Source organism: Episyrphus balteatus, chromosome 4, assembly GCF_945859705.1.
Source record: "Episyrphus balteatus chromosome 4, idEpiBalt1.1, whole genome shotgun sequence".
Taxonomy (NCBI): domain Eukaryota; kingdom Metazoa; phylum Arthropoda; class Insecta; order Diptera; family Syrphidae; genus Episyrphus; species Episyrphus balteatus.
In genome coordinates, this window is record NC_079137.1 from 29,104,100 (window position 1) to 29,122,865 (window position 18,766).

The 18,766-nt window shown below is 31.1% G+C and overlaps 1 protein-coding gene across 1 annotated transcript in view; it reads right to left on the reverse strand.

Moving 5' to 3' along the window:
* Positions 1 to 463: 463 nt before the first annotated feature.
* Positions 464 to 18,766, reverse strand: part of LOC129917850 (uncharacterized) — a 104,027-nt gene continuing 85,724 nt past the window's right edge. Inside the window, exons 2-3 of the mRNA XM_055998036.1 lie at positions 1,091 to 1,251; positions 464 to 952 (exon numbers count right to left, since the gene is read on the reverse strand). Coding sequence (XP_055854011.1) covers positions 893 to 952; positions 1,091 to 1,251 — 221 coding nt within the window. The 3' untranslated portion in view covers positions 464 to 892. The remainder of the gene's footprint in view (positions 953 to 1,090; positions 1,252 to 18,766) is intronic.

Below are 18,766 nucleotides of genomic sequence, written 5' to 3' on the forward strand. Positions count from 1 at the left end.
TTTATTTAAAACCAAATTGTTAAATAATGAGAAAGAGAGAGAAAAACAAATCAAATGAAACATAAAACAAGAAAACGTGTTTTGTTGCATTATTTTAATTTTAAATCCTAAGTTTAACATCATTATGTTCTTTTTTTTATGTTTTGTTTGTTTGTTTGTTTTATTTTGCTTTAATTTACTTATCTACAATAGCTGCCTTATCCATGAGAATAGTTTGTCTTTTTATATAATTATTTCCTTTTTTTTTCAACAAAACAAAACATTATTTGAACTGAGAGAACTGATTTTTTTGTGGAATTTTGAGGGTTGTTTTAATTCGAATGATTTGCTTTTATATACGGAAATTAATAAATTTAGATTTATATTTTTTTGTGTTCTTTTTTTTTTTTGTTTTTGGCTTCATTCATGGAATTTGAATTTGGAATTTCTTTGTTGTTGGAGGAAATCAACTACTGGATGTAACTTTTAAAGATTGTTTTTTTTTTTTGTTTCAATTTACATAGTTTTCACATTGATATTAATTTTTTTTTTATATTTTTAGTTCTGTGATGGAAAAGTGACTTACATAATGTATGTTGATGTTGTTGTTGTTATTGTTGGGATTGTTGATTTTATGGGGCGCGTAGATGTTTTGAGGTTTAGCTATCTTGACCAGTCATAGTTTGTTTTATTTTTTATTAGTTTTACATTTTTGATGTCTATTTAAATGAGTTTTTGTTTTAAGTTTAGTCTTTTAATGTGTTTTGATGTTTTGTTTTTTTTTTTATTATGTTCATTTCATTTTGCATTTTTACATTAATAATAATTAGGTGTATATATACTTGCAGTTTTCTTAATCTGGATTTGCTGGCTTTTTTTTACACTATCCTTAATTCCTTAACACTCATACTGCTTAACGACCTCGCGCCCATCTTAAAAGGGCATCTGCTAACACATCTAAGTGGGCTTTCGTCTGCAATGAAGTAAAAAAAAATATAATTTGTATTTTATGTAGTTGCTATATAATATAAAAAAATAAAAATATAAAATAAGACAGATAAAGGATAAATATTGTAAATTGAATTTTGTTTAATACTAAATTTTAACTCACCGTTTTGTAGAACATGCACGACCTTCTGTCCTCATCCTCGCCTTCCGGGCAATCAATAAAGCCGTCACATAGCACATGATCGTCTATGCAGCGATATCGTCCTTGCAAGTCCGGTGTTGGACATGCAAATCGTTCCATGCCATCAATCGCTGATGGGCATTCTGCAAAGAGCAAAATATACAAATCAAATTAATAAAATTAATAAAACGGAATACAACATTAAGGACATTTAATAAGGATAATGTTCTAATGCAGTAAATAATAATAAGCCTAATTATTTTTTTTTTGTTGTTTGCAACAGACACAAACCAACTCGGAGTAAGGTACACAAAAAAATGTATATAGGTAGGTTCTATACCTATGTTATGCATATACAATACATACATACATACCAACATAGATACTTAAATATATATTACACATGAAGATAAAAGGTAACATGTTCTGTTTATGTCCTGGCTCTTTTGTCCATGTTTGCCTTTTAAAGTTATACTCGTGTATATGCGACTTGGTAAGAGCCAGCCGTTTGCCATTACACATATTAAATTGTATAGACGCTTTAAGGATGAAAGGTGGGAGGATATGGAACGACATATAAAACATGTACTTTTTTTTTTGCGCTTTGTCAAGTTTCATGGAACATGAGCAAATATTGCGTTGGGTTTAAATTACCTGAGCTTCAAGTTATTTTTTGTTGTGTGTTGTATAATACCACTCGAAGGTGTATATGTACATATACATAATGTAGGTAGGTATAGGTACCATGTAAGACGAATAAAGTGAAGCAAAGTGCTCTGTTTTTTGTGTAAGTATGAGTTTAGTTTTCTGGTCATACCTACTCGTATATGGATTAGGACATCATGGTAGGTACCTACAGCAAAAGCAACTGCATAATATAGTTTCATCAGTGACATACTTGTGGCATGTACCTCTCTCCTCAGGTGCATAAATATCAAAGGCACAGGAAGATTGATACGCTGCTGCTTTGATGAAATGGATGTAATGAAGTGCAACAAGGGCACTTGCAACAGATGATGAGTGTAATCAGTAAGGACATAATGTGAAAAATGTAGGGCAATGTATTGGCTGTCAAACGCTACAGAATTGATGTCGTCAAAAACAATTTGTTCTTTAAGCTTGTGTAATTTTCTCGATTTTACGGAAAATAAATTACCTATGTATTTTGAACAGAAAATCGCATAATCTTTTCCATCGAAGAGTATCTGATAAGCAAAACATTATTTACTTCCAATTAAATTGAATATTAAGATGTTTGAATCCTGTTTCATAGGTACGTTACTTCAATAAAATTTTGTATCTTTTAGTACCTATTTGCGATTAAAACTCATTTTAAAAGTAATACCCAGCATTAGCATAATAGAAGTCAATTGTTTTTCTCCCAAAAATGGAAAATAAAGTTCAAGGTTTTCTTAAAGTTAAATGACCTGTGTATTGTGTCAAAAATCTAACTACTGGAGGTATATTAGACCCTAGTTTGTTTAAGGAATTGAAATTCTTTCAAAGAAACACTTCATTCTAATGCTTTTTTTTAAGATTCTATGTTATACATTTCTAGAGTTCATTACAAATACAACTTACACACAAGTGAGATTTCACAAAAAAAAAAAAAAAGCATTCCCAATTGTTTAGTGCCAGATAAATCTTTAATGATCTGGCCAAAAGCTTTTCAAAAAGATATGGAATGGTTATACACAAGTCCATAAGGAGCTATAAAAAATTGCTCCCAGTGCTATCATTTGATGTCATTATTCGTGTTCCTCCCTAGCCCCTTCGCACTCCCAAAGTCCCAATTTGATTTGGGCAAAAAGGAACACACACAGAATTGCGAATATACTCAGTTTATCACAAAACTATTAATCTCACGTATTAAAGTCTCACAGTTGTTGGTAATCCCAGTTCGTTTTTCTTTTTGGTTGAAAATAATCATTAACACAGTCTAAAAATAAACTCAATAAGAGGTCCCTTTTGAAATAGGGATATAGGTACGTACTTACATAAAAAAGAAACGAACAAAATAGAAATAAAAAAAAAAAAAACATGCAGAGGATATGAAATAGTGATGTCAGACCAGGTTATATTTCAGGTTTTGCTATCGAAATTGTGAAATCCAAGTGATATCTGTTAAAAATGTCAACCTCATCACAATTCACATTATTATTTTTTTTTTTAAGTAAGCGAAACGAAACTTTTTTTTACAGAATAAATAGCCAGTCATCATAAATAAATTTCTGTCCTCAATAAGTAATTACATACACTCCTCGCCACTTGAATAGGACACCCTTTTTGTTTTTAATAAAGTGGATATAACTCCAGTCTCTTAATAGTTAGCTGTTCAATATTTTACTATTTTGTGTGTCCCCTTATGCACTCTCTCTGTGAGCAAGATCATTCATTTTCAATGCCCCGTTAGTTAAATTTTGCAATTTTTTGCGGAACAACTGTGAAAAAATTGCCCCTATTTTTGTTCACTTGAATAGGACACCCCCTTTTTAATTGGTTTTCGGGTGCAAATCAAAGAAGGTGGAAATGCAAAAATGTTTTCCAATGTCTTTTAGTATTTTTTAGCTAATTTCAATTTAAATGGGTCGCGCGAAATTATTGGCAGAGGAAGAAATAGTGAAAATCTAGAGTGTCATCCGATTTTTCACCAAAAAGGTAAAAAAACGCATCAAAGCCGAAAAATTTTTTCATTTTTTTTTACGAAACGAGTCCAACTGTCGAAAAAATATGAAAGGCTTAACAATGAGTGCCGTTACTGCAGCTGACAGAAGAGCGATTCAACGACTCGCATAAAATTTACATGACTTTGCCGCCGAAAAGAACGAAAAAGTGGTTAAAAAGCAAGTGCATCCGTAGTGAAGCGAGTGATTTCGAAGGCCAAAGACTTGAGGCGATTGCAGCTTAAGAAAAAACCATGGGTTAACACCTGCAGTAAAGAACAACGCCTTAGTTTCGGTCTGTTTTATGACATGAAGTAAAGCATGTTTTCTCCAATGAGAAAAAAAATTAATTTGGGGGTCCCGTTGGCTTTAAATTTTTTCTTTCATATTTTGCGAAGGAAGGGCTATCCATTATTTCATAAAAATAATACTTGAGGCCAACGGGGCCCTCTAAATTAATTTTTTTTTCGCAGTGGAGAAAACATGCTTTACTTCATGTCATAAAACAGACCGAAACTAAGGCGTTGTTCTTTACTGCAGGTTTTTTTTCTTAAGCTGCAATCGCCTCAAGTCTTTGGCCTTCGAAATCACTCGCTTCACTACGGATGCACTTGCTTTTTAACCACTTTTTCGTTCTTTTCGGCGGCAAAGTCATGTAAATTTTATGCGAGTCGTTGAATCGCTCTTCTGTCAGCTGCAGTAACGGCACTCATTGTTAAGCCTTTCATATTTTTTCGACAGTTGGACTCGTTTCGTAAAAAAAAATGAAAAAATTTTTCGGCTTTGATGCGTTTTTTTACCTTTTTGGTGAAAAATCGGATGACACTCTAGATTTTCACTATTTCTTCCTCTGCCAATAATTTCGCGCGACCCATTTAAATTGAAATTAGCTAAAAAATACTAAAAGACATTGGAAAACATTTTTGCATTTCCACCTTCTTTGATTTGCACCCGAAAACCAATTAAAAAGGGGGTGTCCTATTCAAGTGAACAAAAATAGGGGCAATTTTTTCACAGTTGTTCCGCAAAAAATTGCAAAATTTAACTAACGGGGCATTGAAAATGAATGATCTTGCTCACAGAGAGAGTGCATAAGGGGACACACAAAATAGTAAAATATTGAACAGCTAACTATTAAGAGACTGGAGTTATATCCACTTTATTAAAAACAAAAAGGGTGTCCTATTCAAGTGGCGAGGAGTGTATGTAAATAAATTTTTGAAAATGTCTATAAGCCCTTTCATTTTCTTGGCGCTTCAATTGCCTGTTTAATATGGTACTGATTTTTCAGAGGGCAAACCCTCATCAATAACTGATAAATAAAATATCCAAGTATTTAAATTTAGACCGTCAAACTTTTTTGACCAAAGTCGAGAAAAATAATGATCTGCTGAAATTTCGTGACCACTCCATTTTTAATTTAAACTTATAGCTCAGTTAGAAGGCGTACGTTAGGCTGCAGGGGTCTCCGGGCAAGACTTAAGTTGGATCATTTTGGTATCTATTTTTTCTCTTTTGAAATGAACGGAGTTTTTTACTTGTCTATTTCAAGCAAATAAATAGTGGAAAAATTTTAAGAATTTAAGAAAAACCAGCGTTGAAAATTTGCTAAGTTGAAAATTTTATTAAAAAGCGGAATAACTTTCTGTGTGTATCTTTGAACTTGCAGATAAAAATATCAATTCAATTCAAATCAATGTTAATTTAATCCAATTTTTCATCAATGCTAAATTTTACAGTATAATACAGTTTCATTTGTAAATTTAAGTGTTACAGTAAAACCCGCTTAAGAGACACCCACTCAAGAGAAAACCCCGCTTATCTGAAACACTTTTGTCATCCCGAAAAGGAGGTTCGTTTAAGAGAAAACCCCGTTTAAAAGAAAGAGAAATTGTGACATTTTGCCGTTTCACTTAAGCGGGTTCGACTGTAATAGAATAAAAGTATGGGGTGAAAACACCCTCTCTTCAACTAGAAAGAAAAATCACACAAACTGAAAACATTTCCTCTGTGGGGCGATTTTATAAATAATAATTATTTTTTTGTCAAAATTTGGTAAAACGATTTTTAATAATTGTATTTTAAAAAGGTGTCTTATCGAAAATAACCTATCCATGAAAACCACCATTACGTTAACACTATGAAATGAATCACCGATGCAATGGATTTCCCCTTCCGGTTATGATGATTGTTTTCCATAGATTTTGGGGTGCTAGCTGATTACGGGAAAATATTTAAAAATTTAATCATGTCAGAATTTTTAGATATTTATCCTCGAGGTTCGTCAAATAAATTTGTCTCTAATAGGCCGATTAATCGGAGTAAGAAGAGGGCTTTATCCTCGAAATCGCTGCTGCATATACCATTAAAGAAACATTAATTTGATAATACACAGCTAGAACGGTAGGAAACACAATTTTTTCGGTATTCTTATTTTACTGATTGCTACAAAAACAAATCTTTCAAAATTGTCAACGAAACTACTAACCATCTTTTAGAAGAAGAAAACGAAAATCCTATATACATACCTATAAAAAAAATACTTTTATATCAAATTTCTTTTTACATCATACCAGAGCTTATATCTATCAAAACTTAGAGAATATAATGTTCATATATGTATGTTGTGTTGATTTTACTCCTGGGTAAAAAGCTGTGTGAGGATACCTAACCTACCACCACTAATACCACCACCACCCTTAAAAAGAAAAACTTTGTATTATTACCTGTCATTAACCTGTCATTCGTATGCCTACGTGAATATGATACAAAAAACATGAGGACAGAGTTGAGAACTTGAAAACATAAAATACAGAAATGAGGTTGAGTTAGCACAGTTGAGGCTTAGAACACGCACTTCATTTTTTTGTTTTGCTTTGTATTTTTTTTTTAATTTTTTTTTTAATTTTTGCATTTCTATTTTTTCCTCTTCTTAATGATCAAATGTCCGGACACACTAAAGGAACTCATGGTTAGCACAGTATAAAAATAATAGAAAAAAAACTTAAGAAAATGGAAAACGGAAAAGTTTTGTTTTCCGCGTCTCTTATTCTATTTTCGTTTACCCTGTTAGATGTTTTTTTTGTTTTTGTTTTGTTTTAGAAATAGTTCTTAACAGCTTTTCCATTTTATTTTTGTTGAAAGTTTATTTATATGTACGAAGGTGGATTGTGTGTGTATGTGTGCATTTCAACTTTTAACATGAGAAACAGCATTAAACATAAACCTAAGATGGCAGGACAAATTTAAGAAATAGTCAAAAAGACAATATAGTGGAACAGTGGATGAAATATGTCTTGAACCACTACAATTTTTTTGTATGTTTTAAACAATTTTATAAAATGAAGCACACTTACTCAATTTTCTAATAATTATCTTGTGTAGTAAGAAGATTTTTTTTTTAAGTCAAACGGATGAGCTTTTCATCGTTTCGGGTGTGACAATTTTAACTCATTATTTTATAAATTATTCAATGCCAACAAAATTATGTTTGAATATTGAGATAAATGCATGTGTTTTTTTTTATTAAACAACATGTTTAATAATGTGATGCGTTAAGGGCGTGACGGTACCCGATTTTTATAGTTCTTTTTTTTTTAAACTACATTTCCACTTCTTCCAACAAAGCCTTAGTATTGAACACTCTACCAGAAAGTTGTATATTCTTGGTACAGACTGTAGGTAGGTTTCCATTTCAAACAGTTAGAACTATTTATATCTTACATTTGAAAGCTATATTGTATTAAAAAAAAAGAAAACATGAACTTTTGGAACAAAATAAAATGAAAAATAAAATGAAAGAAAAAAAAAAAACAAACAACACCGACAGAAATGGCAGAGAAAAACAAAAGTTAAGGATGTGAACACATTCAACACGAAAATAAGACATATACCAACTTATCCAGTACCACTATACACACTTAGATATTATAAGGAAAGAACCCGCATGCTATGGATTGCAAAAAAAAGAGCTAAAGATACACCTTAAACGAATGGTTCTCACAAGATATCCTGACATGACTACGAATAAAAAAAACTTTCAACTAAACCAGAAAAAGATTTAGAAGCATAAAAAAAAAACAACAAAAATAAGAAAATGTTTTTTTCAGACACTAGCATGGAAAAATCACATATTTTCCTTAAAAAAAATCAAATCCATTTTCTGAAACGTAGGTAGATATCTACACGGAAAGTTGTTGAAATTTACAAGCACACATGTGAAAACCAAAACACATAAACTATTCCAAGTCCGAATTGAAAGAATGAGACTTTCTATAATAAGTTGAGCACGAAGATGAAAAAACAGGACCGGATTAAGACATTTCTGCCATGAAATTAGGTGCTTTATTCAGTTATGAAATAAACTTTTTGTCTATAAAATTAAACAAGTTAATTTATTCTTAGAAAATGAAATATAAGGCTAGAGGTTTTAGGGGAATTGACAGAGTCTCCAAGAATTTCACAGTCATGAACAAGTGCATCTCAACAAAACCGTAATAAATAAGTAGGTACTTGTTTTTGGTATTACATAACATCATTTTTATCTTCATTAGGATTTTCTGTAAGTTTTTAACCAAAATCATAAATAAAAGTGAAGGCTCATTAACCTTATAATTATTCTTTTGAAGGCAAATAAAAATAATATTTAACATATTATTTTAACTTTAATCGAAGTGAAAACTGCAGAAATTCTAGAAGATTTCTGGTTCTCATTAGTCGCCCTGTTCAAAGCTTAGTATCTTTGTACTCCAGCAGTGTAATTCAGGTCATTGTTGCCCTCCTTTCATGAAGCAAACAACACACAAATCCGTGTGGATAGCTCGTATGGACTATCCATCTTTTTCATTCCGAAAAACATTGGCATCTCCTTGGAGATAAATTTTCAAAAAACTTCCCATTCTCACTCCTAACTCACACAAAAGTCAAAGTCGAAGAACAAAACCTCTTTGTTCCAAGTGACCCGTTATACCTAAGTTTTTTTTTTAGAGTGGCACTATAGTTTTGTTGTCATGCGGAGCAAAAACTTTTTCCAGGTATACAGCGAGTAATTGGTTGCCAGTTGAGTGTTTTCTTGGTGTCTAAAAGTAACTCGTTAATATTTCCATTAATATCTCATGTATTTGGCTACATAACAAGCACTTTTTTTACAGATCTAATAAACTTTAACTCAACTTAGTTTTAGTTGCTATATTCAAGGGCAGAAGAATGGCAGGAGGGCGGGTCTAGTTGGACCATTTGGTATACACCCGCATGTCAGTTTGATAGGAATAGACAAGCTCGTAGATATCTACGCGAGTATACAGTTCGAAGTGAACTGAAACTGAACTTTAAAGTGCCTGTCTTGCAGCCGTAGGAAGATTAATTAGACGAGCTACTTAGTGATTATGTTGTGTTTCTGTGTTGTTGACTGGTCTGGTGGTACTTCAGATTAATTATATCTAATGCATGTCCCTAAGCAAAGCCAAATCAGTCATTAATCATGGATCAGTCATTTTGTTGTATTTATATCTATTCCTCGAGGCTACGGTAATTTTACTCTTATATGAGAAATGGGAAGTGATTATTTGGATTTTATTTTGTTGCAGATTAATTTCGTTGTTTCAATTTTATTGTGTTTATTTTTTAAGAATTTTTTGAAAAAAGTTGGTCTTAAAAATTGATAAAAAAGTTGATAGTACCTACTCAATATAATTTGGAATAGATTCTTCGCTTATTACAAACTTATAAAAAATTGTTATTTGTGTGTGGTTTGGGTTGAAACAAGAACAAATTAAAAACTTATAATTCAAGAAAAGTCAAGAAACATAGGAATAGTTGTTCTAGAATAAAAAAGTTGGAAAGGATTTTTAGAGGAGAGTGACATTAAGATAGTGATAGACAGTCCTTAAAAACCATGAATCGATTCTTTAAATTGTTTAATATTGTTTTTACAGAAAATTCACTTCTTAAACAAAAAAAAAATTTTTGTCATTTACACAAGTTTTTTTTTTTAACTTTTTCAACGTGAAAAATAAAACTTATACTTTAGAAACATATAATTTTGAATAAAAAAAAAATCAGTAGAAAGTTTTTTTTTTAATTTTTCTTTTTCAAAGTTTGAGTTTAAAAAATTACTTTTCAAAAACTTTTACTTAACTTCAATCACAAAGAAATTTAAAAATTGGACTTCTGGGTTTCATAAGACATATGGATTGACTGAGTAATCTTTGGTTTTGAATATTTTTTTCTATTCTAAGTCAAGTATTTTTTTTTAGAAAAACGCCACTTTTGTTTAAACGAGAAAAAATAGACCTCTTCTGTGCGATTTTTTTTTTCGTCTAGTATAACTATAAAAGTGATTTTATTTTACAAAAACAATTCTCGTAAAATTAAAAGAGACAAAGAACTACAAAAATTTTTTCTCTAACCCTTTTATTTGTAATAAATGTGATGGCTTTCCCTCAAGAAACCGTAAAAAAATCCATAAAAAATAATTAAAAAAGTATTTTGTTAGGCGGCCATTAATGAAATTGGTATCAAATGAAAGAACTATAGGTAACGTAGGAAAAACTTTTGGTATGGCCGTTTTGTTGTATTGCATTTAGAATGGAAGATATTGCAATATTAGTGTTGTTAATGCATCGTGCAATTTGCGAAGGATGAATTGAATTATATTTATATTTTAAGTATGAAATATGATGCTATGTCATTTTTTCTAAGTCTGAAAACCTCAATCTTGTAAATGTGACCAATATAACTTAAAATATTAGCTTTTAAAGCCAACAGATTCGAGATTTTGTTTGAGAGTGATTCAAATATTCGAACTTACAAAAAATTGAAGAAAAAACTATCAAAACATCCTCGAAATTGTTGTTTGAAAAAGCCTATATTTTAGGTTCTATTGGTTTGACATCCCAGATAAAGATCTTCATACTCATGGAAAATGACAGAGTATCATATTTTGTACTTGAAATACACGTTCAAGTTATAACATTGAGACAATCTACATAAAGTGTTTAATGCAAAAATGTATTTCATCCGTTTGTGAAGTACTTCAGAAGAACAGGATTTCTGCACAATGTATGTGAGACTGAATTGCATCAAAAAATAACAAGTTCATTCCTGGCTGCGGAACGTCCACATTCCATACAAATTTGCCCATTCTCCTTTCTGATTTTATGTAAGAATTTCCCCTTTATAATCAATTGAAGCCCAAAAGTGTTTAATGAGCGAAATGTTGGTAACTTGTATCGTCTTTTTAGATAAACTGTGTTTTTTATAAATTAATTTTTTTATTCAAATAAGAAAGAAAAACATTCACGAAAGCGGACCTATCGAAATCAATATTGATTAATACTTTTGTACGGACCGCTTTACATAAGATCCTGCAGAAAAAATTAGTTTGAGCTTTTATTAAAGTTTTTGAAGTTATACTTCTTATGGGAGGGTGGGTATGAAAATTTACTTTTTGACAAGAATGTCAAAGGGATTATGACGCGATCACCCTGGGTAGCAGGGTTGTCGTTTCACCTTTAGAGTAGGCAGTACTTTAGTATTTAAAAATGCAGTACGCCGCAGTACGGCAAACATAAAACACACAACACGTTGCAAGTTACATGTTTCATGTGGCAAGTTGTATGTGGCAAGTTGTATGTGGCAAGTTGTATGTGGCAAGTTGTAATTGGCAAGTTGTATGTGGCAAGTTGCGTGTGGCAAGTTGCATGTGGCAAGTTGCATGTGGCAAGTTGCATGTGGCAAGTTGCATGTGAAAATTTCCATGTGGCAAGTTGCCAGAGTTGCAAAAAGCTCACATTTCAGCTCAGCTCACAGCTCAGCTCAAATTTGAGCTCATTTGAGCTGAGCTGGAAGTGAGCTGAGCTGAAAGTGAGCGCCCCAACTTCCAACGCCTATATCTCGAAATTTTGAGGAAAATGAAAAAAATTTTTTTGATGCCAAAAGGTAGCGGGGACTCTAACCTACATTTGGGTACAACTCTCATCCCTGTAGGTCCACGCGTTCTCAAACCGGGAGAACTTAAAAGTAAAAAAAAAATAGGCACGATTCTGAAAAAATAGGCATGATGTGGCGGTTTAACATGGAAGGCGATTTTTTAAAAATTTGACAATGTGCAAAGCGTAGGCCCATGACACAAGCTACCATTTGGCATCACTCCCGAAAATTGCTCTCAAGCGGTTTAGCTTCCAAGAGCGTTCAAAGATTCGGGGATTTTTCGAAAAAAAATTTTACCCCAACTTTCAAACGCGATTTTCTCGGAATTTTGAAAAAAATCGAAAAACCGGATTATACCACTATCGGGTAGCTGAGAATATAAGCTTTCATATGGCACCACTCCCCTGTCTCTAGATCAAAGCGTTCCAACGCCTATATCGCGGAATTTTGAAGAAAATGAAAATACAATTTTTGATGCCAAAAGGTAGCGGGGACTCTAACCTACATTTGGGTACAACTCCCATTCCTGTAGGTCCACGCGTTCTCAAACCGGGAGAACTTAAAAGTAAAAAAAAATAGGCACGATTCTGAAAAAAAAGGCATGATGTGGCGGTTTAACATTTAAGGCGATTTTTTTTAAATCTGATAATGTGCAAAGCGTAGGCCCATGACACAAGCTATCATTTGGCATCACTCCCAAAAATTGCTCTCAAGCGGTTTAGCTACCAGGAGCGTTCAAAGATTCGGGGATTTTTCGAAATTAAAAATTTACCCCAACTTTCAAACGCGATTTCCTCGGAATTTTGAAAAAAGTCGAAAAACCGGATTGTACCGGAATTTTTTTTTATGATAAAAAAAGAAATATTTTACTAAAAAAATAGAAATATATTTACTATTGAAAAAACCAAGAGAAAAGATCACGAAAAATTATCTGTTTTATTTATAAAAATATCCATGTGTTAAAATAATTCCATTAATAACTAGAACCAACCATCTTAAGCTATGGTGTTTTATAAAAGTTTAAAATATCTTCAAATTTCATTATACTTTCCAAATAAAAATCAATGTATCCTCTCACCCATCAGAGCTCAGCTCACTTTACCTTAGCTCACCCAACAGCTCAGCTCAGCTCACCGATAGCTCAGCTCACCCAACAGCTCAGCTCAACCATCAGCTCAGCTCACTTTCAGCTCAGCTCAAATGAGTTTGAGCTGAGCTGTGAGCTGAGCTCAGCTCACTTTTGAGCTTTGTAGCAACCCTGCAAGTTCCATATTGCTACTACTAGTGCACATTTTATGCGCAATTCATTTACTTTCGTTAAGCATACAGTACCTTGCCATATTATTAGGCCCAAGCGAAAAAAATACAATTTTTTGGTTCATGTTATTGGATTTTTAAAGTTTTTGTCGCAATATCTCAATTTTTTTTGCCTCATTTACTTCCACTTATCATGTAGATACGGATTGACTAAAAAAAGTTGAGGAATTGATACTTTTTCATAAAAAATAACATACAAATGGGGAAAAGCTCATTTGTAGAAAATTACCAGACCGGTCTAATACTAAAATTTTTGTACCGAGGAATAACGTGACATTCTTTACTTTATGGCAAGGACCCCAACTTGCATAAATATAGCAGCTCCGAGCCTCGAGCCTATTTCGAAATCGTAGAATCAAAACGATCCCAAGCACCTTTATGTATTGGTCTGGAGTTAGAATATAAAAGGAACCTTATCCTTTTCCTGAGATAGCAGAACAGCCAATAATGATCAGAGAATGTTTTGTTATTGGAATAACGAACTGTCGTCTGATCTTATAAGAAAGAAAAAACTACCACAAATCTTAGAATATTACGTACTGTCGAGACAATCAGATCTTCTATATTTATGCAAGTTGGGGTCCTTGCCATAAAGTAAAAAATGTCACGTTATTCCTCGGTACAAAAATTTTAGTATTAGACCGGTCTGGTAATTTTCTACAAATGAATTCCATAGAAAACGTCTTTTGGAGCTTTTCCCCATTTGTATGTTATTTTTTATGAAAAAGTATCAATTCCTTAACTTTTTTTTAGTCAATCCGTAACTACATGATAAGTGGAAGTAAATGAGGCAAAACAAATTTTGAGATATTGCGACAAAAACTTTAAAAATCCAATAACATGAACCAAAAAATTGTGTTTTTTCGCTTGGGCCTAATAATATGGCAAGGTACTGTATACCGTACGTTCTGAACCGCACAACATGAGTAAATTTCACAGAATAAATTGAAAACTACATGGACTCAAGGAGGATGAAAGAATTAATTTATTGTTCACTTGATAAAAATGTAAAAAAACTAAGTGTGGATTAATTACTTCATAATAGAAATTAAAAATATCAAATGAAATTCATTTACATATACTGAATGAGAAGTATAACTTCAGTCGCGTGTACATGTGTACACACACTCTTTTTTTTTTGTCATAGAACCGCTTTTTTTATTTTTATTACTAACGACTTACAAAAGCGTTCAAGTTAAGTTTGCAATATTTATAAAAAAAATTTCTTTTGTTTTTAATTAAAAAAATTTGAAAAAACATCAATTTTTGTTTTGATTGATTCAAAAAATAAACCTTCAGGGTTTGAGAGATTTAAATTTTTTTTTAGCAGGTAGCTGCTACATAGTTAAATCGTTGCAGTACTAAACACGATTATTTCATTTCGTTTTCCCCAGAGCAATTGTGGATGTATATTATACATTGTATAATTCATACTAAAATTCGATGATTGTGTTGACAATCAAAATAATTCATCCCCCGAGTGTCAGTAAAATTTGTTCAACTTTTGTTGATTGGATTTAGATTGCCAATTTAAACGTCATCCAAAATGCCAAAGTGTAAAACCACCAATATCTACAAAATTCACATAACTGTCGCATTAATTATAATCCAACCTTCAGCCAACAGTGAATAATTTATTCAATTAGTATATTAGCATAACTAATAACCAAAATGATGATTTTTATTTAGCTGGATTGCTTAAATGTCAGCTAAAGTAAATAAACAAAAACTCTACTCTTGTGTTTTATGTTTATACTTGCAAATTACGGTGAATTCATATAAAAAAATTGAAAAAAAAATTTCAACACATTCTAAAAATTTACACCACACATAAACTTTTCCAATAAGATAAATAAATATGTATGTAATGTATGTGTATTTATCATCATAACAAATAGATATTCACTCAAAGGGACACTATCAATTAAAAAAAATAAAAATAAATGCATATACACATTTAGTGAGTTTATTTGCTTCGATATATTAATTTAATTTAGTAGCAACAGTTACAAATTTACATTTTAATAATAAATTAAAATATAATTATAATTCACGAGTTTAAACTTTAGTTGGTCCCACATGTCCGCAGTGTGTTTGCAAGCTGATACCCTGCTTTGTAAAACCCAAAGCGAATAATATGTATTTCGTATTATTTTGTTTTATTATACTTATCTAATTATGTTTAAAATTAAATTATTGATTGGTTTTTTTGCCGACAGATGAATGGCGGCTGGTTGCGGTTTGCTTATTTATAATATTTTGTTTTACATTTTTGTTGCGTATCTACACAAACACATGCAATTTGATAAAGGTTTTGTTCAAATTGATTGAATTGAATGGAAGTTCTATCTTTCATCAAATTTAAATAGAGAGAAATTTCAAACTAAATTTATCAAAATGTCTAAATAAATTAGCTTAACAGGAAGGATACTTTGTGTACACAATACATCTATTTTTAATTTGCCTACACGGACGCGACGTGATTAATGGATAAAGTTTGAAATTTGGTTAAAATGAAGTGAAAGCACAAAGCAATTTAGGAACAAAGGTTTAAACTATTTTAAATACATATGAACTTAGTTTTGGAACAAAAACTCCTCTAAATTTTCGATAAATATCCCATAAAGAAGAAAGGCCTAGTGACTAACAACTCTCAACCAATATTATTTGTGTTTAGTTAATTTACATATTACCGCAGACTCCGTATGACTAAGAAGAAATTGACTATTTCGTGACAATAATACTCTAGAAGGCTCATTCAATTCCCCGAAAGAGACTGTACCCCTGAAAAAAGTTTGGTTTGAAAAAGATCAAAATACCCCATAACGTGCAAAACCTAAGTATTTTATCCACCTGATATTATAAATATTAATAATTTAGAATTAAATACTCAACTGAGACATTCAACGTAAAATAGAAAAAAATATAAAATAAAAAATTATTCCCACGGTCCTATTTTGTTGGCTTCTATAACAAATATATGTATGTTCAACTCCTAAGTCTTCTATATTACATAATTTCGGTCCAAAAACCCTCTCCTATTATTTGTAAACATAAAAATAAAAATCCACACAAAAGCTCGTATACCTTTGACATTAACGTGTTGATAATAAAGACGCAGAGGTCTTTTAATATTCGGAAGCCTTAAAGAAAATTGTCTTTAATTTGAAATCATCACCCTCAAGGGAATATTTTGCTAAAACCAAAACAACCAAAAGACATCCCTTGGCAATGTATGTATATTTATGAATCTCCATAAGCTGGCCAACGTTAATTTTTTTTTTTTGGTTGTGTTTTGTTTTGGTGTGTACACTTTCTGTTTCTCTTCTGCTTCTCTGCGAAAGAAGATGAAAACAACAAAAATATAATTTTTTATATAGTTAGTGTCAGTACCGAGGTATTTACCTTAGGGTTATAAATTTTTCAATTAAATGCGAAAGCTTTGGGGCATTAACAGCTTTTTTCATTTATATTTTTTTTTTAATTTTCACTTTTATACATATATTAATATTAATAATGAAAAAGATAACATTTTTAGCATGAAACCAAATTTTGCAGTAAGTTAGATAATATTAAAAGAAAAAGATACTTTCAATTAAAACATAAACTCATAGTGTCCAAATTTATTTACAAATGTATAAAGAAAAAAAAAAAAAAATACATGTATTTTTATTTTATTTTAAAAATTAATAAAACTTCATAATTTTTATACTCCTACAAAATTTTGTATTAAAAAATATGATAGTTTTTCCCACCTACATGTTTCAATTTTCCTGTAAGGTCTTTTGACATATTGAAAGAAGAGTAAGTTCATTTAAATCCTTTTGCGTGAAGTAAAAAACTTGGTCCTTATCTATACTTTTTTTTTTATTTGCAATTTATACTTTTGCGATTATAATGTTTATTAAATTTAACCATAATACACAACAAAACTTAAGAATTTTAAGTTCTACATAAAATGTAATGTAACAGCGTATATAGAGATAAGAGTAGAGAATAAGAGTTTATGTTCAACTAAAACTATCAGCAAATGGCCTTTTCATACATTCTCTTAGCTTAGCTATGCAAATAATACATTTGATTAATTTGCCAGTAATAGAATTTTTCAATAGAAAAAAAAAAAAAAATAGTGCGCATACGCCACAGTGACCCACTCCGATTAATATTTTTAAACATTATATATCAATACTTCACAATTATCTCTCGGTCTTAAGTAAATAAGAGAAGATATAATAAGTAGAATCTCGGTATATAAAAGAATTTGATAAAGTGAAATAAAAAATATTATGATATGGAAAAAATGAAAATCTAGGCATTATTTGAATTTATTTCTTTTTTTTGTTTGTACATTTGTTTCTACATTAAGGGATGTAAACCAAATTCTAGTGTATTTGTAGATAAAAACCCTTAACATTTGCAACAAATTAAAAGCAAGTAATGGGAATCTTTTCTTTTGATATCTTGATCATAGAACATTGTTTATTTTGGGTCTATTTGCAAAAACTATAAATGTATAGTTTCACACGATTTATTTTAGTTTAATATTTTTGGGTCTAAAATTCATCTGAGCTGATTTAAATAAATAAAACTAAAGCACATAATTAACATTGCTTACAGAAATTAATGTATATTGTTGAATCAATGCAATTAAAATCTAATTAAAAATAACTTTTAATACGTAAAATATCGTACATATCCTACGTCATTGATTTGTTAGCAAAATTGTCTTGTCAACTTAACGTGTAGGTATAGTTACACAGAAGCTGACGCCCATAACACAATCGATTTACCTAACACGATAACATTTAACCTCACACAGGATAATACCTTAACAAAGGTCTACTCATTATACTTTGAAGTCAACTAAAAAAAAAAAAAAAACAAACATTCCCACTTGAGGGTAAACACCGTTGAAAGGTGCCAACACAATAACATTCCCAAACACAAGGGATACCTGAAAAAAAAAATAACTACCGTGCGTTAAGGAGATTTTATTTCTGTTGGCGACCTTTGAAAATATTTTTTTATGTATTATAATAATTAGTGTACCTATTCTTTGATGAATAAATAAACAAATAATCCTGTTTTTTTTTAGACATAAACGCATAAACAACTAAGAAAAACAAAAACAACAATAAAATAAACTGAAAAATAAAGCCTCGCTGTTGTCGAATTAGAAGTGAGAGAGAAAAAAAAGATCCTTGTGTGGACTTTCTGTTTTGGCATCAACAACAGCAGAAAATATAAATGAGATCCTGTTTAGCAGGATGCAATGCATATATGTATAGTAAAACGAAAAAGCAGAGTTTCGCTGTTAATGGCCAAAAATGAATGGCGGACCTAGCTGGCGCGCATTATCCACCATATTGTCTGGCACATAAACATACACACATTTTTATTTTTATTTTTCTCGTGAGAATAGTTATGTATAACGGTTTATGTGTGCATTATACTCAGGTAAAAAGGACTTTAACTTTACGTCCGTCTCAAGTTTCTTCTACGGCGTGCTAAGAAAAAATAAAATATAAAAAAAAATATATAATAGATAGACAAGCACCACAGAGAAAAAGGTTATACATAAATAGAGGAAGAGCCAGAGAGAAGAGGATTCTTCTAGCACCTTCGAAGGTATATTGAACCTGACTATGATACTAAGCGTGTGCAAGTTTGTGTGGAACTTTATGTCCTTTGGATATAAAAACAACAGAGAAAAATAGAAGGCAAAAAAATAACAACCGAGAATTTGTCA